The sequence below is a fragment of the Cloeon dipterum genome, chromosome 2 (genome assembly GCF_949628265.1).
Source record: "Cloeon dipterum chromosome 2, ieCloDipt1.1, whole genome shotgun sequence".
Classification (NCBI taxonomy): domain Eukaryota; kingdom Metazoa; phylum Arthropoda; class Insecta; order Ephemeroptera; family Baetidae; genus Cloeon; species Cloeon dipterum.
Window position 1 is genome coordinate 10,379,665 of NC_088787.1, and position 23,762 is coordinate 10,403,426.

Below are 23,762 nucleotides of genomic sequence, written 5' to 3' on the forward strand. Positions count from 1 at the left end.
AAGAAGAACAAAAATTAGTCACACGATGACAACCAATCCTTCACTTTTTTCTCCCATACATTTTGATTTCTCAGGTTTTTCAATTCGCGTGGCAGCTGGTTCCACAGTCTTGGTAACACAGAATATGATGTTCGAGCAAAATATTTGAAAAATTTAAATATTATTGTCATATTGTCATGGTTGGATATTTTTAGTGAACTCCGTGTTTGCTTGCATCTTTCAAACACTAAACTGCGTTGTAAAAGCCGGAGGAAACATTTTATGCATTCCGCAGCGGTGAGGTGTTCGACAAAAAGCCTAACTCCCGAATAATCAAGGGGCGCGCGGGCTGAATGCGGCGGCAGCGAGAACGAACGAGTTTTGCGAGCGAGAGAGAGAAAGAGAAAGAGCGCGGCGGGCTCTCTCATTTTTATTACGGCAGCTTTGGAGGCTTAGTGCGATATCAAGGGGGCAATAAAAGAGTAAAATGATTTGCATAAAATCAATTTATCTGTGATGCGATTGGAGTGACGCACTCTAGCTCTTTTACGAGTCGCAGAGACACGCACACGCCAAACTGCGACGCCTCCGACGACACTTTTAGTTTATTTAGTCGCGGCAAAAGGGAGGAAAAGAGTGGTGGTCGTCGACAGCCAAATCGCATTATCATTATTGGAGGTGGGAAGAAAGCAATTTGGCAAAGTAGTGGTGCATTAAAAGGGGAGAGATCCATCTATTGCGCGCGGCGCGACATGATAGCGTGCGTCAAATAATGGTTTCCTTATTTCTTAACTCTGATGGATGTGTTTCTTTGCGGGGGTGCGCGCACACCACATAAAAAGCGCCCCGCGTCTTACAAGGATTGCCTCTCAAAAGCGATTGCCTTTTTATTGCGGACCACGCAATTTTGCCATCATTCTTCATACGCCGTCTCTGTTTGATATGGAATACTGCCTCAAAATGTTTATTTACTCAAACAAAAATCTTTCATTTTGTTAATAAAAAAGTTATACAATATTTAAACTATTATGTATTCAATTTAAATATACATTTTTATTTATATCGTATTTTATTATTACTTTAAATATGTTTTATTTTTAATTAGATATATTACTGTGGGTACCATCATTCACAGAAAATTCAGGAAAATATTTAATGTACATAACTTAGTTATTTCGTTGTATAACATAAATTACACGCATAAGCCACTAAATCATTCAGGAAATAAAAAAATAATCACTGCAAATCATAGCGATTACAAATAACACCAGAACTGTTCATTGTTCAGTGACTCTTATTCAATAACTCTCCTGGTGAACAGCACCAGGCTACAAAAAATATGCAGATGTTTCCAATTGCAAATTTTTACTTTTACATGGCAGAGTTCAAATCCTCTTGACATGATCTACCAATCGATGTGTATATTTCTTTTGACAGGAAAGCTTCAAGTGAAGAAATAATTAAAATTACCAGTAGAAAACAGTGTGCACCATTCAAAAGGTCCACGAACCTTGCAACCATTTAAAAATGACAATGCTGCCAGTATAAATTTTGGCTTCATCTCACAAACAGTGGTAAGCAGATTTTTCTGTTTCATTCTCCTTTTTTTAAATTACTGTCTGATTTCTGTGTGACTTCTCTTTTTAAGAATCTAATTTAACCGTTATATTTTTAATGTTTTACAACAAAATTAAAAAACATATTTTAAGAAAGTACGCAAAGAGAAAATAACAGCATTGATCCAGCACTAAATTATTCTCCCTGCTTTTCTTATTATTTTTAATTCTTTCAATACTGGCCCTTCAATATTGGAAACATTTAGCAATCCATCAAGAGACCAATTTTCCAACTAAACATATTAATATTTTAAGTTCCATAAACGCCCTTGCAAGTGAAATTAAGAATTTTATTGCTTCATTTTATCATCTAACAGTTAGCATGACTTTTAGAAATTTAAATTATTTTTAATTTTTTAATAAGTGGAAAATTCCTGTTTCATCGTCTTTGTAATATATAAATATGTTTTTTTCCATAAATAATAGCAAGAGATGCTGTAAAAATATTAATTATTTGATAAATAACAATGCAAGAAGAGCCACAACATTCCAAATCCAAGAAAAATGCTAATTAAAAAATTATTAATATCGCCGCGTTGCATACTTCTATAAAAGAAAGGAGCACGCACATAATAATTAAGCATTTCATGCAAAAACAATTTCTCCCGTCCCCCAAACCGCTATCTTCCCAGCAAAGCACGCACGTGCAGCACGACAAATTCAAAACATCGTCATTAAATACGCTTTTGATCGCGCAAAATCCGTCGAGCAAAGCCCGGCGAAGAAGAGCAGAGGGCTGGAGGGTGGATGGCTGCGGTCTGCGAGAGTGAATAGCATGCATCCCCCGCCCGCTAAATATGAACAGCACAATTTTCCGCGCATTAGAGCTGGCCATAATTACGGTGAAGAGTGTTCAGTCAGCTTTGCTTGCCCGGTTGAGAGAAGATTCTTGCTCAAGCGCCGGCATCCACATCAGAGAAAGGAGACACGATGATAGAGGATCGCTCCGCTGGAAAGCTGCTTAATTCCTCCACCGCCGTTGCAGCTTTTGCGAGCGCGGCCACCCTTGGGGAGTCAAAGAGGCTCCTCCTGATGACTTTAGCCAGCCCGCACACTGCTGTGATGTGCCTTGCTCCCCTTCTAAGGTGAACATGGCGCTTGCCGAAATTTATTTCAAAGGAATTTCATATTAAAAAGGGGGATAATCTTTTTGTGACTGATCAGCACCTTTTTCATTATTTCTGTTTTTAGAAGAAGGGGGATTTTAACATTTTTTTCTCCTGATGCGATTCGTCTGATTAAAAATCTTGGAATTTAAACTGTATTTGCATTTGTTTTGGTATAAAAGCAAATCTGACGAGTCTTATTAAAATTGAAATTTTATTATTTAGGGCATTTTTTAAGTTAAGCTGTATATAGACGATCATTACCAAGAATATATAAATACTTTCTTTAAGTCTGGAAAGAGCATTAAATTTACCCAGTTTGCCGTTTAAATTTATATGTATAGGAAATCAGCTCCAATTAACAAGCGGTGCTTATAATGTGCAATAATCAGAACCAAGCCTAACAGTTAATTTCAGATTGTTCAAAATAATAAATAAATAAATAAATAAATAAAATAAACGATATTCGCTGTGTTTTTTTACTTGATTTCGATTTCTCTTGCGACCATTTAACTAAACAGTCCGCAAATTTTGAATTATATTAAAATTATCCATTTGGCGAAATAAATCCTGCATGATTTTCATTGGGGAAACATCAATATTTATGAGATTAATTAAGCTGTAACTAGATTTCACCATCAATGAAATCAATGAACCACTTGCTACAGCCAGCAATGCAAAATGTTCTTAATTGTTTGGTAGTCACGTTTTTACCTACGTTTTCTCCCCATTTGAATCTCCAGATAAAACGAAAATACGTTTTTAAATTTAAGCAGTGTGAAGTTTTGAATATATTTTTTTTAAAATTAAAATTAACAGAAAAGTTTTGAATTGTTTGAACAATAATAATTTTATCACAGTTATTTCCAAATTTAAATTGCATAAAATCAAACTAAAACTGCGTGCCATTAATGAAAGAATGGAAAGATCTACAATATGGAACTTGCGCCTTGAAAAATTGTTCAGGGGCATTATTTCTCTCCCTCTGTACTGCAGGTCGTATTATGACAGTAAAATTGTTGCGTTTGGGATTTTTTACGATTTTTTAATTTCAATCAATGGTTTTACTCTTGGCCAACTCTGAATAGGGCCTTAGTCTTCTTATTTTCCCTGTCTCAACTGTTTTTGATCCATAAATTATACATGAGAGTAAATGAAATTCATGCATTTTTCTTCATTTTATCCTTTTATTTAAACAACTAGAGCATTGAAATTATGCTAAAACGACCAATTACAGGGCAATCCTTCGCCCTTCTGAACCTCAATTTAAACAGTCGATAAATTTAAATATTTCATTTCATAATAATTGCAACATCGCGAAACAACCAATCTGAATTATCGGAATAATCGAAAGCTCAACGGAAAGGGGTAACGAGACCATATATCGAGTCTATTCTCTCTATAAATTCCAGCAGTGCGATCAATTAACAGTCCCCAGCAGTCAAACGCGCACTCTGGCAAGAGAGCGAAGAGAGAGACGGAGAGAGAGGGCCGGCAAAGAAGCTGCCTCGGCGTCGGGATGGAGCGAAAGGGCGGCAAGTTTTTGCCAAGTCGGAGTGTCACACAAATGCATGCAGTTGCCATGGCGACGGTCGGGCGTAATTTCATATATATGTGTGTGTGTATAGCACACACAAAAAGGCGCTCAGCAGAGAATAAAACCCGGGAGGTAAAATGGCAAAGCAGCACTAGCGCAGCAGCCATAACCTCGTTATCTTGGCGCAGTAAATCGAGAGAAATGCCGCTTTTTATTTGCATCTCCCGCCAGCCAGCGCTTTTATCCTTTCGCGCGCCAATTCGCTAGAGAATTTCTGCTCTGCGCGCAGATTTTTAGCGTGCCGAGTGTTTGAAAGCCGAACAAGACTGCTCGGGAAATGTGTGCGAGTGTGCGGCGGAACAGCTTTTAAAACTCGCTCACTTGCGCCCCGCATGCTAATGAGAGCGGAACAGCTGAAACTTGTTCATGTGAAAATGCACCTCTCGAGTTGACGTTTTTGCTTTGTGTTTTCACGCACTTTTAAGACGAAATTTAGCACGAACTGAAATAAAATCAACTTATTTGACTTGTGCGATTTGAAAAATGATAACAATAAGTCTTTTGAGACCGCAGTTAAGAAATTTTTTAAAGAGGATTGCAAAATCGCGGAAAATGCTTGTTGCCAATGCATGAATTCATAAATTTTGGAGGCAATTTTAAAATTTTGAATTTTTACTGTATGGCAAAGTCTTGTTTTGATTGTTGCAAATTTTAAACCAAATTGTTTATCGATCAACTGCTATAATTGCAACAATTTAAATGATTTTCAATTGTTTTTCTGTTTCATGGTGTCTCGCAGTTTAAAGAGGAATGATACTGCAAAATCCTAGAAAATGCTTGTTGCCAATCAATAAAGTACTCCTTTAGAATTCAGTTAAAGCCTAAATTAATCTAAGAAGCACTGTAATTTTTTGAGAAAATTGGCTGGAAAGCTACCGTGCTTTTCAAATGGTAATGGCTGTCTCCTTCCTTGAAATCCGATTTAATTACAAAACCAAGAGTTTCCCCAATAAGTGGCATACACCGTTGAACAGATCTCGACGAGAGGAATCGGAATATGCCAAGAAAATATGTTCGAGCACTGTAAATTTTGGAGAAAATTGGCGTAATTTGAATTTTTACTAAAAGAAGGTCCTTTTTTTATTATTGCAAATTGTTGAACAAATTGTTTATCGATCAATTGTTTATATGGCATCCAACAATTCAAATAATTTTCAATTATTGCCAGGTATCATTCCACTTTTAGAGCTTTACAGGCTAACAATTTGTCATTTTTTTGCTATTCTAAGAGGTTCGTTGAGTCTATTTTGTGCATTAGGAGTCTATCTAAAAATAATAGAGATTATATAGGATCCGACAAAAGTAATTGTCGACTCTGTTACTTTTATTGTGTGGTTGCTTGTTGGATAATGCATCAAATATTGCCAAATATTCAAAAATTGAATCCAACAATTGGTCAGCGGGAATGTCGATTCCTTTCTCTTAAGTTTTATCTCTGCAATGTGCAAAATAGTTAAATATCAGGACCTCTAGTATTATAACAGTTTAAATCTCAGAATTTTTCTTAAACTCTTGGAAAAATAAATGGCTTTCGAATGATTTTTTCGCACGATTTCAATTCCTCTCGTTACGGTCTATCCAACAGTTTGTAAATTATCAGGTTAACTTTCTAACTGGCTCGCTGCTTGATTTGCATTCAAATTCTTGAGCCGATTTTCTGAAATATTTAAACGACCAGTTTTTTAAGCTCTTTCCTAATTTTATTAGATTAATATTTCAGGTAAAGGTAACAAGGATTTTCACAAATTTTCTGTAGAGTATTACTTTTAATTGTGACGTTGTGCCAAAAGGGGTTGACAAATTGAAAAATTGTTGCTTTTCAGCGCTTCGGTCCGACTGGACATTGCAATCAGAGAGTGTTAAATATTGATCTGAAGCGGCAGGAGCTAGGGAGCAGGGTGTCGGGTTCGATTAATCAGTGACGCGCACATTTCGGCCCCGTCGCGGAGGCTTTTTGCGTGCCAACAGAGCGAGCAGCAGTGGCGTCGGCGGCGGCAGCATTAAAAGGTTGCGGATCGAAATCACATTTACAGCATGATGGGGATTAAGCTTGTTAGCCGGCTTCCTCTCCGGCGGGGTGGCCGGCCGGCAGCCTCCCCTCGCGAAATTTCACCCTCTGCTTTTTCAGCGAGAGCCAATGAGATCACACGTCACGCTGAGCGCGACACCAGCCGCCAACCAATGGGATTAGCCGGCGTCGTGACCGCGTTAATCGCCGGTCACCGCGTCAACCCACCCCCGCGGCCCCCGGGGGCCCCCCGAAGGCCCCGACGGCCCGGGCGTGCGGGCCCCGCGAGCCTCCCGAGGGCGGCCCCCGGTTCGGTAGTGACGGCGAGGGGCGCCGGGGGTGAACGCATCAGTCACGCGGCGTCGGCAGGGGTTGATGAGATGGAGTTGGCGCCGCCCTTGCCGCCGCCTGCGCGGGCACTCCCTTTTTCCTCTTTCGCCGCTCGCTGGCTGGCTGCTGGCGGTGGTGGTGCTGCTGCCTGCAGATTATCAAGCAGCGGAGCTCACCGACCGGGAAGACTTTTGATGGACCAGTTGTCACCGACCACCCTCCTGCTCGAGCAGCACACGCCTCGACTCTTCTGCTGGCGCACAGACATGGACCAGGCTCACAACCAGGACCACGACACCCTTGGTGAGTACCGCACCAGCAATCACTATTTTTTCTTGATTTTTGACGCCGCACTGCCACTTTTACGCTCAGAGACGCAGTTTTGTCTCGTGCAGGTGTCCGGAAGTCACCAAAATGAGGAAATTTTAAGCCTTACAACCACTAAAAGTTGATTTCAATAGCAAAAAATAAAAATTGTAGGGAATTTAAGACTAAAATAGTTTTGATTTTTGACTTGCTTAAATGTCCATATGAAAGGAACTTTAATGCTAGGTCAAGATCGCAAAGTTCTTTCTCAAAGCAACAGCCACGATGTTGGTAAAAAAATTATCGCAGAAAGTCAGTCTTGATTTGAAGTACATAGATAATTTTTCCAAGTAACAGTGAACAGAATTTGGCACTATTGGCACTGGCAAAGAGGTCGATTAATTCCTTCTACAATGTGCAATAATTTAATGTGGATCAAAATAGCAGTCAATTTTTAGATTTTGTAAAATATCTTGAAAACTTGAAACTATATTCTTTCGCCGATTTCAACCTCTCTTCATCCAACAGTGTGCAAAATGTTATTATGTAAATTTCCTTTCTGGTGAAAAAATCATGTTTCAGTAAAGAGACAGAGTGCTCTCACCGCTTGATTCTGGAGCCAATTTTTTCAGAAATGTAAACAGCAGCCTAGGAAAATTCTAGTTGTTTCCTAATTTAGGGAGTATTTTGGACGAAAAATAACAGTTTTAAAGTACAGATCCATTCTAAATTGCATATCAGAATTACAATCAATTTTCAGGGCACCACTTACATTGAAGTTACCATTTTTTTTAATTAATTTTGAAAATTAGGAATGATACTGAAAATCCCCGACTGAAAGTCCTTTACATATAGCTTTTCTTTGAGGATTGATGTTTATGCTAAATAAATTGTTGACTTTTTATTTCTACAGACATTCACAACAAAGAAAATCCCTAATATTTGGCATTCATAATTGAATAGGGTTTTGACGAGATGAATCAATATAAAATTTTAAATTTTGAGAGAAATTGACACAATTTAAACAATATGTGTTAATTATATCCTGTTTGATTATTTTCGAGATACAATTTTTCTCATGTTAAAAAATTGTTGAAATCTTTTTTCATAGTTCTAAATTTTTAATTGTAGTACCATTTTGATTATAAACTATAACTATAAAAAGTTACAAAAGCTAATTTTGGTTAACATTTTACTAACATATTATTTTTAATTATTCACTTATTTTTATTATATTTTATGTAATTGTAGTTTATTTTTAATGTAATAAACAACTTTGATTAAAATAACAAATTTTAAACTAACAACATAACTTTGATATCATTGAAAAATATATAAAAAACCAGATTAGGTAAACATATGATAGTTTCTGGATAAGTAATTAAATAATTCACTGTTTTACGGAATGCATTAATTAAACTCTTATTGAAAAATGGAAAATAATTAGAGAAATATACCACAGAAATAAAAAAAATAATTATTCGCGGTAAATATACAGCTATAGTCCATTTTAACGAGTAAATTTCGAGTCGCTTGAAGCACATATATATACATGCCTTATGTGAGAGAAAATCTCTTATTGTAATAAAAAAATAGACAGTAAGTAGGGAAGCAATTAAAAGCACATAAAATGAAGCTACCGCCTTTCCAAGGAAAAACAATATGATTTAGAAAACCTACAGAGTGGGCTTTTAAACTCTACCGTCAAACACCAAAGTGTCAATAAAATGCATATAATATTATTCTGGCATTTTGCATAAGAGCGGAGACTCGAGTTGGTGCTTATTGGAGAATATTTGTGTGTGTGTGTGTGTGTGTGTGTGTGTGTGTGTGTGTGTGTGTATCTGGAATATTTTTGTTCGTGTGCATAAACGACCGAGAAGTTGCGGCGCAGCATCCGTAGAGGAGCAAGGGTCGGCCTAATTCCTCGTGCTCGCCTCCCATGGGTGCACGCGGCGCGGCGCGGCGCCTATACACCCTACACTGTATACACGCGCTTAAATCGTTCGCGCTCTGCTCTGCTCTGCCCTTTTTGGCCGCGCGCATAACGAGCGAATGATGAGCCGTCCACACGTGCGCCGCATTGCAAATCTCGCGCCGACACCGACCACACGTTAAATCACGTGCATTACACACGCCACCTAAACTTTACACGAATATTTTCTCGACTGTTCAGTTTTTTTTTTAATTTATAAATTTAGTTATTCTCTATGTAGCAGCCGAACAGAGGGTATTTTTCCAAACCGCGCGGCCACCTCGCAACAACAATATTTTAATAAGTTTAGAAAAACAAAAATTTATACTATAATGCAGTCTCAATATATAATATTACAATTTTTCAAACAATTTAATATACTTAATTTGATTGCATAATAAAACTTATAAATACGTAAATTACATTCATTTATATCTTATTTTAAAACCATTATTTAACAAAAAGGTTGATTTAATAGCAGTGAATATTTGAATTATTTTCTTCATATAAATACTCTGTTGGCATGACCAGCAATATCTTTAATTCATCAAATTAATTGTTTATAATTTCTCATTCTGGCAACAGCAAATAGTGCAAATCCTATGGCTGATTGATCAATAAATTCGAGTTATAATTCCTATTCAACAGGATCACGATTTTTATAAAATAATTAGAGAAAATGAAGTCAAAGAATGTCTGAATTTTGTAAAGGGGGCATATAATTAATTTCCGTTTACAAGATCAGAGTTGGGCACTGAGGAAGCGTTGCATATTTAAATTTTTATATTTCTCTCGGATAAACTTTCGAGAAAGACAGATTTGGATTTTTTTTTAAAAAAAAAACTGTCAAATATTTATTTTAACTTTTTAACTAAAATTTTCGGGGTTTCGAGGCTAAAAAAGTTGTTCTCTGAGAGCAAAAGAACAATACTTTATACTTTTAGGGGGATATTTTCATTTCCTTTATTGAGCTAACACGCGGATTTTGGCAAAATTTCTTTACCTTGACTTTCTAAATACTTGAATTGCATGGGTTTCAATTTAGTCCATAATCATTCTGATTGTGAGGGTAAAAAAGTAAACAGAGAGTGAGAAAAACTTTGATTTTAAGAGTTAATCTTTTCTCCAGACAAAAAAGATCAAAATGATTTCTGGTCTTGAGAGTAAAATAATTATTTCGAAGGAAAAGTTCGATTAATGTCCACATTTTGGTGATTTAGTTGGTTCAAAAACCCCAATCCTCAATACTACCGACTTGTTTTACAGACCTGCAGAAATAAAAAGAGAACTTTTAACGTTTTTTCCGTGAAAATCAAATAAAGCAATCACAGTTCAGCACTTTTTGACCAAACGCAGTTGCAGTCGAACAAATATAATAGGAATATTTCCAATTGGCAGAGCACGGAAGTGCCCTCTCATATTAATAATTCCCCGGCTGCACGAAAAACATTCTATTTCGACACAAAACAAACGAAGCGAAATAATGCAAGTCAAATAAATAGACTCGGCGAGAGGGCGGTGATTACTTTATTATTCGCGTGCGTCCACAGCGATGCTTGCGAAAGAAGAAGCACGTCAAATGCATTTTGCTCGCTCACTCAACAATAACGTGCGTATGAATTTAGCAGCGCAGCAGCAGCCCGCGGATATTTGGCTGCTGCAACCCCTCACTTGTTGGTCGAGGGGTTCCGCGCCCTAATTTATTTACAGAGCAGTCAAAAAGGCGAAATCTCTCATAAATATTTATGAATCACCCCTTAATTTTATGCCACCGGCAGCAGTGGCAGCAGGTCTCGTGCCTATTCACTTATTTTTACTTGCAGCCCGCGCGCGCACATCTCCTGCTCTCTTTCTCTCTTTTCTTTTGTGCTCTCTCTCTCAGTGAGCGTATACACTTTAGTTGTTCGAAATGTAATCCGCGCTGGATTACAACTCGAGCTAATCCGCCCATCGTCCGCTTATTTTTTGCTGACAAATGTTGCACTCGCCTTTTGTGCGCGCCCACCCTGTCCGCGAACGTGAGCGAGGGATTTACTGCGAATTCAGCAGACAAATGTTACCTTTCAAAAGTGCTGATTTTGATATCTGGCACACAAAACCAAACCAAGCAGTCAATTTTTTCTTAAAAACATGTACAATTTTTTTATTTTATAAATTTTAAATATTAACGCTGCACGGATTAAAAAAACAAGGATATATATGGATAAAAAACGGGTTCAATCTTTTTTCCACCTCTTCAGGCGCCTCATCAGCAGTAAAAAATTCAAAGCCGGAGTAGTATCTGTTGCAGATCAAAATGGTATATTTTTGGCTCAAATACTAATTTGATAAGTCACAACAGGTTTATCTGGGTTCTCAAAAAGGAAATCTTGAAATTGCATTGCACATTGTTTGATTTTTAATTTAAAGATATAATTTAATATTTGTCACGGTCAATATGAGGAGTAAAGATTATCACACGCTAATTTAAATCGCGTAACGGTGGGGTATTGAAGTATCAAGTCATTGAAAATTTATAATTGAAAAGAATTAATTTTAGAGTGGTAAATAAAAGCTACTACATTTGTAATTTATATTGACAATTAACAGTAAAATCGAGGAAAATATGTTCCGATCCGAGTGGGGCGATAAGAACCAGTTTCTGTTAGTAAGGGTGTCCTAATACGTAATTTTAATAATTTTCCTGTGCTCCAAATTATCTAATTAAAATTATGAAAACTACACATAGATCTAAAATGTTCATTGAACAGGAAATGAACCATTTTAACCCCCTTTTTCTATTCGTTTTCTCCTGATAGTAAATATAATTTTTTCGGATATAACAAAAATAAAATCAAATTCTTTAAGCTTTTCCGTATTTCTTTTGTTTTGAACCCATTTGTATAATTTTAACTTTAAAAAGATCAAGCAATAACTTTACTCTCCAACAGTTTGCGTATTATAGTTTCAAGAAAAGCATAATTGTTTCAATTGCACAGCACAAAGCCACTTACAAGCAGACCCGAGAGAGAGAGAAAAAAAGAAACTAATTGATGCGTGAGCGGAGCTGAGTGAGAGCGGGTGCTCGCGTGCGCATGTTGCTTTTTCAATTACCACGCGTGCCGGCGTGGAGAGGCACTGGGGAGGGCTGCGGCTCAATCAAAGGCCGGCTTATGCCGAAATAAGCGGCGCACACGCGGCGGTTTTCAGCCCCAATGACCGCCAACGCAGATATAAAGCGCCAGCCAGGGTATTTCTGCGCGCAAAAGGAGGCTAGCAGAGAATAAAAGGCAGCTCAATTGCTGCATGGTGTGCCGGGAAAGGCAACCCAGTCAGAAATCCCTCGGAGACTTTTCCAAAGCCCCGCTTGGCCGGCTGATCGAACGCAGCCGATATCAAAAACAGCCAGTCGCTTAAACTCGCCTCCCGAGGGATGCATCGGGCTCATCAACCCTGTCTTTTTCCCTCTCTCCGCGCGCTTGCTCTCTTCCTTTTTTACCCCGATCATCAATCACCGCGGCGCAAATCCATTTTTTATTTTGCTTTTTGCGTGTATTTTTTTTCACTCGCCCTCTGCGCGTGCCGATCCATTAAAATACATTTATGCGCGAGTTGGCGGGTGGGATCAAGTGCTGCCGCCGCCGCCGTTGCCTCCGAGACGGCTTCAATTACTCCTCGCATCGCACACACTCGGAGCTGCGAGACAAATCGAGCTCTCTGGGGACTGTAACTATAGCGGAAAAGCGTTAAACTATCCCTTCCGATTGGATGCCGGCAAATATATACGTGTATGTACGGATCTGGAACAATGAAGACACAAAAATTTCCTCCCGTTGAGTTTTATATAAATGATAATGCTTTTTTACTATCACTTACTTCGCATTATGGATCATTCAATTTTTAGCAATAAATGTTAATGGCATATAATTTAAAAAATTATTTTCTCTAAATAACTTATTTAATTTCAAACAGAAATAAACAAAATGAAACAATAAAATAATAAATAAATACACAGTTTTGTTCCAAGTTGGAATTAATTTTTGAAATAACCAAAGATCGTTTATTAGGCATAGCTGTTTATTTACTTGAAAAAGAAAAAATAATTGGTCAATATCTATAGAGAAAATCCTCTAAATAAAAAATGTTTCCTTGCTCGCTTTCTCATTTTGTTATATTGATCGACTTTTCATGTTGTATCCCATTGATCTATAAACGAAATCGTATATACAATAAATGTCATGATGTTTTTAAATCATTTTTCCATCAAAGTCGAAATGTTGCTAAATTTTATATTTTTAGAAATCCAATTTACCTAAACTTAATTTACCTGTCCAGAACATCGGGACGTTTTTACCTTTCGTCGTTTACATTAATAGGCACATTAAAAACGTTTTAAATTTCAAATTTAAAAGAAAATTCCTACACAATAACCTATAGAGATGTCACTTAAAGCAGCGGGGGCCAGATGTGCGATAAAATTGGTTCGCACTGCGCAGATCCAAGATGGCGTCCGAATGTGGGAAACAAGAAGTCTCTTTGAATTGCCGTATGAGTGTCAAGAGTTTGTTTTTACGATCCAAAAGGCATACAACTATGTCACATCATTGACCAAAACTTGGTTCTTTTCGCGCATTTTCACGTGGCCGTTTTTTCGCGCCATACTCCACCGGACGCCATATCTGCGCGTCGCACGAATCTGGACCCCGCTGCCTTAAAGATATTTTAAATGCGTTACGAGTTTAAAGTGTTTAAATTTTGCCTCTCTGTCTCTAAACACTTCACAGCTTATTCTAATTAATTCATTTTAATTATAAATCAGCATGATAGAAAAACTCTTTCAAATATCAAAGCAACTTTAAAAATAATAGTTCATGCTTGGATCGCGTAATTAGACTAAATAATTTTTTAAAAATATGCAGAGAGAGTAGTCCGTTTCGCTTAATGGGAGTATTTCATTATACATATATACAATTTTTTTTAACAGACAGATCGGTGCAATTAATCCGCGCTTGAAATGCAAAGCACGGCTCGAATCTGCAGTCGAAGCGGCATGCTTTTGAACAGAGTAACCGAATTATCGGCGCAGTATGTGTGTTTGTGCAGTGCAGCCGGCGGCCAGCAGCGGCGGCGGCAATGTAACAAGGGTTGCAAGTTTTACGGCCTCACATTTGTACGTATATATAAAGCTAAAAGCGTCGCAGCGGAATAATTTCATTTTATTACATGCGCTGGCTGGCGAGCTGCAGGCCCGGTTTTTGTCGCCATTTTTCATGCGGAGATTACTCGCTGCGCGGCGCGGCGCGCGACACCCTGCATTCTAACACCGGAGAGCAATTTGCCAAATTTCATTAGCATATTATTCCGAACTGCACCCCGGCCGGAATTCAACTAGCGCCCGCCGGATTAAGTGTGTAGCAAGCGACAACGCGCGACGCGAGGGTGCATGTGTTGCCGTGCCCCGAGACGCTCTCGCCACCCCTCTGGATAATTAATTTTCGATTGCCCTCGCTCCGCGCGTTGTGTTATTATTTGCGCGATAAACAGCAGAGCAAACAATAATAAATTTGGGGCTGCCTCTCAATTACTTAAGTGGATATATGTATCTTCTGTGATTAATTAATACTTTTTCTAATAAACATTACCAATTCGAATTCTATATAATATGATCTTTTGATATTGAAGTTTGGGGTTAAGAGGTGAAAATTAAAACCTTGCGGGATCTTCAACAAATCTTTTCTTTATACGACAGTCACTTGGCGACTAAGGCTAACAGAATACAAGGACCTTTGAACAGAATTCATAATCGACTTTATAATTAACAGTTTAAGAGAATTGACTTGAAGAATAGTTTAAAGTTAGAAAAAAAATAATTTACCCGAATGAACCGGGTCCTTCATAATTAAACGCTCGGAACTCTTAAGATGCGACTTGTTTGCTCGTGTGCCGGCGAAAACTAATTTAAATTCAAAGTCTCTCTGTTGCATTAACGAATTTCTAACAAATATTGTCTAACAATCATTAATAACAATGCCCTAGACCAAAAATGAAAAAGGAGTGGGAGCTCGGCTCCGCAACCACTACAGAGCTATATTGTTTCCAAATTTATACTTAATTTATTTAAACGAATTTAAAGAGATGATTTATTTTCAATCGAAATATATGCTCTTTCAAAAAATCTGGCACTGCAAACGCAAACAGTGCAAAATAGAAGTATGAAAGTTACTTAAAAAACACAGTATTACTAGCAGTTTACAGAATAATTTTTGATTCGTTTATTTAAAGTCACATAAATAAAATTAGCAATTTTTTAAAAAGATTATTGATTATAAATTAAATAAAAATCAAGGAAAGGCTTTAAAGAGTGAAATATTAGACCACGATTGTTTTAGTTGTAGGTTTATGTCGCACAGATTTTGGTTTTCAACGCGTCGAATTTAATAAAAGATCGCACAGCAGCAGGTTTAAATTTTAAAATCGCAATGGATGAACCGCCTGAACATTGTGAATTCGCAGTGACGCCAATTGCTGGTGGCTCTAAATATTACCAATGATTTACTGAACGATCAAGCATTTTAAAAGTTAAATACAATGAAATTTTGGGTTAATTTAACGTCAGATGGAAAATATTTGTAAATTTTGTTTAAAATTATATGCAAAATAAATTTAAATTACATTTGAAAAAAACAGGTTTTAAATAATAATGTTAAATTGATCATAGAATTCTACGTTAAAAAAACTATAAATTATGCTGAAATAAAAATAATACATTTTTAAAATTAGCTATGCGGGTGGGGGAAATATTTTTACAGCATTTATGATGAAACTAACTAAAAAAATTGTTTTAAAATTAAAAGTGATGCGAGATAACATTAATATGAATATCATATTAATATCATATAAAATTAAAATAAATTAAAATGAAACCCATCTTCGCATAGGAGCCGAATGTGCAATTTGATATTTCCTAGCATTGCCAGAGCAGGCTGCAAAAGGCCGTGCGCGGCATTTCAATTTCCACTCGCGAAACGCAATTTGGTTGAGCGGGAAAAAAGGCGCACAGAGAGTCACCCGGAGAGAGTCATTTTTCTCTGCGCGGGCGGGCGGGTGGGTGGGCTGGTGGGCGAATAAGACGGGAAAAGCAGCAGCAAATGTGGTTGGTGTGCGCGCGGCCCCGCGTAATCCAGCAGACGCGGCCGGATTTGCCTTTATGGCTGCGGGGAATTCATATTATTATGGGATAGAGCAGATGGCGCAAAGTCGATCCCACCGGAGATTACCGCGCGCATGCAACCCTGCAACCCGCTCTCGACTTGCTGGCTGCGCTCGAGACCGAGACGCCGCCGCTACTATACACACCGGCCGGATTATTGTTAATTAATCCGGCACGCTCGATATGGCGCAAATTAAATTGCCAGCCCACCATATTTAATAATTGTCGTGCGTGTTCTAACTTGCTTGCTTGCTTGGCTCTCCGCCGCCGTGCAGCGCGCGATTATCATCATTTTGTAATTATACTCGCTCCGAGCTGCCAGAAACAGAGCTCGTTTGTTTGTTTGTTCGTTCGTTCGTCCTCTGTTTGTAATTATGCTCGCAAATCTGGCCGGGATTTTGATGTTTGTGAACTTTGTTAATAGAGCGAAACCGGCATGCACCACTGCAAAAGCTTTTTGTGCAATTTGCCAACGCGCGGTTTGGCCCAAAGGGACAGTAATTATATGCCAGGCATGGACGGGCGTATTGCTGAATTTCGCCGAACAGTTATATTCAAAACGATCAACTTTGAGGCTAGGTGATTAAAATTTTGAGCTGTAGCAGTTACTAGAGATACTATATTTTGCATTCCTGAAGGACGATTGGTAAGATAAACACCTTTTTAAACACTTTAATTTGAAAAAAATAGATTTTAGATTTTTTTATGGGGATATGGATCGCTTAAACCACTGAAATTAATAAGGGAACGAGCTCAACCATTTGTTTTCCTGCAGTAAAACCTGAGAAGCCACGATTTACTGTTTTGAAAATTTCCCAAAATTCACAGTGTCAAATGTTTTTCAGTTTACGAGACTTAAAACCACATTTAAATGGATTGATACAGGGTGACAATTGAAAACTATTTTAATTGTTGGATGCAATGTAAGCAGTTGATTTGTTCTACAATTTGCAACAATCGAAAAAGCCCTTGCTTCAATAAAAAATCAAATTTATCCACAATTTAGAGCGCTTGACCACATTTTTTTTATTCCTCTCGTCGAGATCTGTCAAAAAGCTTTTAGGGAAACTCTTTGATGTGAAATAAAATCAGGATTTAAAGTAAGGAGACAGTCCTCACCATTTAAAAAACGCGCAACCACTTTTCTAAAAAAAATTACAGTGCTACTTGGGTCAATTTTGGCATCACCTGAATCCTAAGATAAATTCATGCATTGGCAACAAGGATTTTGCAGTTTCAATCCTCTTTAAAAGTAAAAAAAACTCTTGAAGACCGTCTTTGATGAAGTTTCTGATCACACAAATCGATTCTTGAGGGTCGAATTAGGTAAAATGAATATTTTTCCTGACCAAAAGTCCAGCGCGACGTGCGAACTTTTTCCCGCCAAAACAATATGAACGTTTATGCGAGAAGTGCGCATGCGTCAGAGCTGGTTTGAGCACTTGCAGAGAGACAGCCTGTACGAATGACTTCTTTTTCAGATCCAGCCAGCTCTGACGCATGCGCAGTTCTAACATATAGGTTCATATTTATTGTTTTGGCGGGGAAAAAAGTTCGCACGTCAAAAAAATATTTAATTTTCCTAATTCGACCCTCAGGAATCGATTGGTGTGCTCAGAAGCTTCGTCAAAGACGGTCTTTAAAATATAAAAATTAAAGGACTATTCTGTAAAGATAAAAAATGACGCAACGATTGATTCATTTTGCCAAGTAGAGTCTATCTATAAAATATTATGACAAAGATTTAATGAAAACTGGCGTCGTAATTAGATTTTGAAGGATTTCCCATCTTAACTCCCATTTACTATGACTCGTAATAAAAAATCTAACCAAAAAAGGCATATTTAAACAACAGCAATTAAGAATCTTCTTTGTGTTGTGCTTGCAGATAACGTAAGCAGTCGTCGGGGCTCACCTGGCGCCGACTCCACCTTCAGTCCGACCGCGTCCCGCTCGCCGTCGCCGCGCATGGTGTGTCGGTCTCCAGGCATGCCGTCGTTTCCTCATCCGTCCATGTCTCTGGCCTCCGGGCTGGGCATGGGCCCGTGCCCGCCGTGCGCGCCGCACACCCTGATCCAGGCCAACCGGTCGCCGCCACCCGGCTTCCTGATGCACGGCACGCACCCCGGCCCGCCCTCCTCCAGCCCTCTAAGCAACGGGGGCAAAAAGCTCCCGACTGGACTGACGTGCGTCGTTTGCGGCGACACCAGCTCTGGAAAACACTACGGAATCCTCGCCTGCAACGGCTGCTCCGGATTCTTCAAGCGCTCCGTCCGTAGGAGGCTCATTTACAGGTATTTCAAGGGCGTATATATGTCGTACTAATGATAAATTGTTTTAAAATAAATTATATTCGGATTAAAAAATTTTTGGTGACAATTTTCATCATTTGACGCTCTAGTTTTAGGTGAAAATATTGGCATTCAATTACTTTTACTGCTGGAAAATAGTTCTTTTTAATGATTTTAGTCATATTTCAAAATCGTTAACATAAAAACACAAATTTTATCGATTTGAATTACTGCGCTGTTACCTCAATCTTGGTCTTGCGCTCTTTGCGCAGCAGCAATAAAACCTATTAAAAATAGCCACTCTTGAGTCTTGTCATTTTTCCTTTTTCAAGACACATCCAAAATTTCGTGCAGAGACTCTGGGGGTGGCTATCATGAGTGGCCTGGTCGGGTGACAGCGCAATGATTTAGATCAAATTTAGTTCATACCAGCGGAGGCCAGATTCGTGCGACGCGCAGATATGGCGTCCGGTGGAGAATAGCGCGAAAAAACGGTCACGTGAAAATGCGCGGAAAGAACCAAGTTTTCGTCAATATTGTGACGAATAATGTGCATTACTTGTACTAATTGTGTCTTTTGGATCGTAAAAACAAACCCTTGACACTCGTACGGCAATCCAAAGAGATCTTTTTGCTTCCCACATTCAGACGCCATCTTGGATCGGCGCAGTGGGAACCAATTTTATCGCACACCTGGACCCCACTGGTTCATACCGGAGCAATCACTAAATATGCTCTGAAATGCTGATACATTTTTAGAATTTTTACATGCTGACCGAATTTTTCTGTAGCATTTTTTTTCCAAAAAATTGAAAATATAAAAATATATATTATACATTTAATTTTCTTACAACTAACTACTGAAACATTATTCCAGGAATACATTTTGCAACACCTTGGTGGCTTAAATTTCCTTAAATCGCTACATATCAAGCTCTTGAAATTGATAAACATCTCAAAGGCATGTTATATATTCATTTAGTAATTATTGGCCCAGGAAATAAATTGTTAAAAAACGTTTAAACCCAAAAAATCATTTAATTAATAGCTTTAAGGTTTTGAAAGGATGAAAAATAGGAAAAGAAAATTTCAACATGGACTTTCTTCAAATTTTTGTAAGCAGTATTTTCTAATAAAATTCAAAATATGATTTTTACCTGTTAATTTTATCGTTTACCTACCTATTTAGGTCTTATTCCACACATTTCTGTGCCATGTAAAACATGGACACACAGCAGCAAATTATTAAAATTTAAATAGGAAAATACATATCTGATGGACAGAAAAAGTATTAATTTGTGTTAATCCTACTTTTACATTTAATTTAAAATTTAAAAACCCGCACATTCAAGCATTTAAGAAATCTGCTAATTGAAAAGAGCCAGTTAGCAGCTTCGCCCCCGCATTGACAGCAAAATAACCAGAGACAATTTACGCAGTAGTTCCGTGCGCGCGGTTTTGTCTGCACTTGCCACATCGGGGTGGTTGCCCCCCCGCCAAGAAGGTGTCCGCGCCGGTGACCCGCGGCCGCGCCGCACCTTTCTTGCCGCGCGCGTGAGTGTGAACGCGTGCGTGCATGGATGTCCCCGGAGAGCAGCGGTTTGTTTGATTCATGGCTGCCAGAGCAGAGAGAAGGATTACAAAGTGCCAGATGGGGCCGTAATCAATTCCAGCACGCCATTCACTCTGATTTACTGAGCGCTGCACTCTATCAAGGATAAATTGGATGCGCCCGCGCCCCGCCCGGATTAAATGACGAAGGATTAAGGTGGAAATTGCCAAGCAGCAGGGGTTACAAGTAGGGCTGCTGCTGCTGCTGCTCGTCGTCGTGGTGGTGGTTCGGTGGTTGGCCGACTGGCTGGCCGGCCGGCCGGCGCGGGGATTTCACCCACCCCTGGCGCATACTTTGACAGAGCGCAGGGGCTTCCTCTCGGTGTTGTGCACTCTTGTGATCGAATTAAATGCAGCTCGCCTCCCGGGGGGCCACTCAAGTTGATGCCAAAGGGTGCGCAGATTTGTAAGCTCGATCGCTGGATGGAATGCTTGCACTGCTTGACAACATTCGCGGGCACTAGGACAATGTAGAGCTATAATTACTTTTTTATAAGACTGGGCATAAGGTCTTCATTTCATTTGTAGTTTTAATCTGTGTCATATCCTATTTTAATTTGATGAGTCAGGGAGTGTCCGAAAAATGCTGTTTTTTTTAGTAAACATTTTGCAATTTGAACTGGAATAAGGAATAAACAAAAAGGTAACAAACTTCATGCTGGGCATGGATGCAGTAAAAATTCTGTATTTTTAGAAAATAAATAAATGAATGAAAGCTTTTAGAATTTTGGAGATTTACATAAAAAAAGCGTTGGAAGAACCAATAAGAGAGCGGTTAATAATATAAAGCTGATGAAAACTATAAGATTATCGACACTTTAGTGTTCCTTATCGTCAGCTCTTTTGGAATAATTAGTAATAAAAATCCCCCACACGCAGAAGCTGCATTACCTTTTTTTTAAAACGAATTTAAATTATGTTGTTAGGTTAACATTTGATTGGCTCATGTCTTGCTTGTCATGAATGCTCTCTCCTAGCTAACAAAAGTCTACTTGAAAAGCAAAATCATGTAAATATAATTTTAATTAAGGAATATTTGTATTTGTTTTGAATTTGCACACCAAAAAGGCTTTAAAAATTAATAAGATTGACAGCTTTGGAAGCGGCTCCTATAAAGATGATAGCGAAATAAATTAAATTTTATCTTAAAACTAAAAATAGATGGTTAATTATTAATTTAACACAACAGTTGCATAAACTCCTTGTGTTTGAAGCCGCCTACAGACGGCGCAACCGTATACTTTGGTAATAAATTTAATTTTAAGGTACTTCCGCTGCAATTTCAGACTCAATCCTGCGACTGTGCATTCTTCACTTAATATGCTTTCTTTTGATGTGCTGAAAACCTAAATCAGTCCAGCCATTCACCGTAGAAACGTTGGAAAATATTTTATATTTGAAAAAATGGATGGTTTTTCACGATTATACGGCGATTAGCTTAACCGATTTTGGTTTTCAGCAAGTAAAAAAGAATACATATTAAGTGAAGAATGCACAGTGACAGGATTAAGTCTGAAATCGCATCGGAAGTGCCTTAAAATTAAATATTACTAAAGTACACGGTGGCGCCATCTGTTGGGGCTTCGAATACTAAGGGTTTATGCAACTGGTGTATTCAGAAATATACAATCAATTTTATTAGCTGCCTTAACTGTGCCAAAAAAATCTGACGATGTGTGTCTTTTCTTTAATTGTGATAGTGTTTTAATTAGATAAAAAAATCAGTTCAATATTTCTTGCAATTAAACATTTTTTCAAATTTGAAATGTGATCTCTTTGCCTCAGATGCCAGGCGGGCACGGGTCGTTGCATCGTGGACAAGGCGCACAGGAACCAGTGCCAGGCGTGCCGGCTGAAGAAGTGTCTCGAGATGGGCATGAACAAGGACGGTGAGTACACGACCCTTTCTGCCGCCGAGTGCGTGTCTCTGTGTCTCTCCTCCTGTCTGTCCTTTCCGCAAAATTTAATGCCGCTTGCTTTGATATTTGCGCGATCCCCGCGGGGCAAAGGTGTGGTTATGGCGAACCGTCTCACTCACTCTCTCACTCGAATAAATGCGTGTGTCTGCTTTGTCTTGATTCAGATGTGCGCGACAGCCATCACTTGTTCGCCGTTGCCCCCTTTGACCTGCGGAGGAGCTCGCCCCCGCGCTCGTCGAGCCGGCGACGCTTCCGAAAATTTTCAGGTACGGCCACCCTTTCCTTTCTTTTTGCGGAACTAAATTAGAAAATGTTTTTGCATTGATAATTAAATTAATGACGCATTGGTAGTTTTAATAATCTATTGTTTGATCTGATTTAATTTACTTTATTTAAATTTAAAATATGTCAATAATTTTATTATTATAAATACTAATTTGTGCATATACTATAAACTGGAATTTATTGATAAAAATATTTGGTTTGGAATCAATATTAATTTAATGTTTATGGGCAATGTTCTCTTCAAATACACTTAAATAATATACATAAATTTATAGCTTTACGTCTTGCATTGAAGCGATAAAACATTGAAACAAATAGTCCAACATTTTGCACTTGTTCAAAGAATTTTAACTATCCTGTCTTAAGATTACATTTTTTTTAAATTAAGGAACAAATTAAAAAAAGAGGACCTTGATAGTCGTCACGACACTTACAAAGGTTATAAGCATCTTTTCCATTACGAAAACCGATGAAAACCATCTGAAATGACCTGATAAATCAATTAAATTGTTTCCGACAGCTTTTCGTTAAACTAATTAAATTACATTATGCAGTTTTCAGTTGCATTGCGATCAGTATATCACAAATTTCGGAAAATCAGTCCAAGTATTGCATTAAAATATTAAAATTTCCAAATCAACCGTTTAGCAGGGAAAACGAGTGCAGAGATCGCTCGATAGCGTGTGTATGTGTATGTGTGTGTGTGTGAGCAGGCAGGGGAACGTGCTCGGGCAGAAGCGTCAGCGCTTTGAGAGCGGCGGTTATTAGTGAAAATGCAACCCCTTTTCTCGGAGCCGCGAGCAATCACAACTCGGAGAGGCAGCGCCGGTGTCATTATCCGCGCGGCATGCAAATGAGGCGTGCGCCGAGTGTCTCGCGTAACGAGGCCAATCACACCCCGCACTCGCTTCTTCTTTTCACAGGCGTATATAACGATCGACATGCAAAAAAGCAGCCGCTTTGTTAATAATTAGAAACCAAAAGCTTGCGGCAAGCCGCCACTGCCGCCGCGCCGTCGACGCCAAATTGAGCGCGAGTGCTGGCGAAATTCTCAGCGATTGTCACGCGCCACTCATCATCACAGGGGCCTTTTACATGCATGCATGCATGCCATTTGAGTGGTTTAATTTGTTAAAAACGTAACTTTTGACTCAATATTTAATTTTTAATTTAAATATTATGGGTTAATATCTGATATCCCTAATCTGTAGGAGATTTTTCTTCTTTTGTCTCATATATTTAATTTTAACCTCACTTTAAATTGATATTCATATTTTTGTTTCATGAACGCGAAAAATTAAACTTAAAAATATGAATTTTATAAGGATTTGCAATAAACGCGGTTAATATTATTCTAATTTTTTTCTGAGCCTCCAAACGTTGCGGGAACTTCAAATGAGCACGAATCATGCAATTATAAACCATTTGAACCTTACTTAAAATCATTAAACAGTGTCTAAACACAGTCTATCACTTTCTAAATTGGCCAACCAATTGACATGAGGGCGAACAGTTGACAAAAGGACCGTCCCGTGGTTTTCCGCAAATTT

General features: G+C 38.4%; 1 protein-coding gene across 3 annotated transcripts in view; it reads left to right on the plus strand.

Moving 5' to 3' along the window:
• Positions 1-6,645: 6,645 nt before the first annotated feature.
• LOC135937321 (photoreceptor-specific nuclear receptor-like) overlaps positions 6,646-23,762 on the plus strand; it is a 37,877-nt gene continuing 20,760 nt past the window's right edge. For 2 of the 3 annotated variants that reach the window (XM_065480469.1, XM_065480471.1), the window contains exons 1-4: positions 6,646-6,939; positions 17,995-18,400; positions 21,794-21,897; positions 22,092-22,193. In XM_065480469.1, the coding sequence (XP_065336541.1) occupies positions 6,687-6,939; positions 17,995-18,400; positions 21,794-21,897; positions 22,092-22,193 (865 nt within the window). In that variant the 5' untranslated portion in view covers positions 6,646-6,686. The remainder of the gene's footprint in view (positions 6,940-17,994; positions 18,401-21,793; positions 21,898-22,091; positions 22,194-23,762) is intronic. The other variant, XM_065480472.1, reaches the window with a different exon arrangement.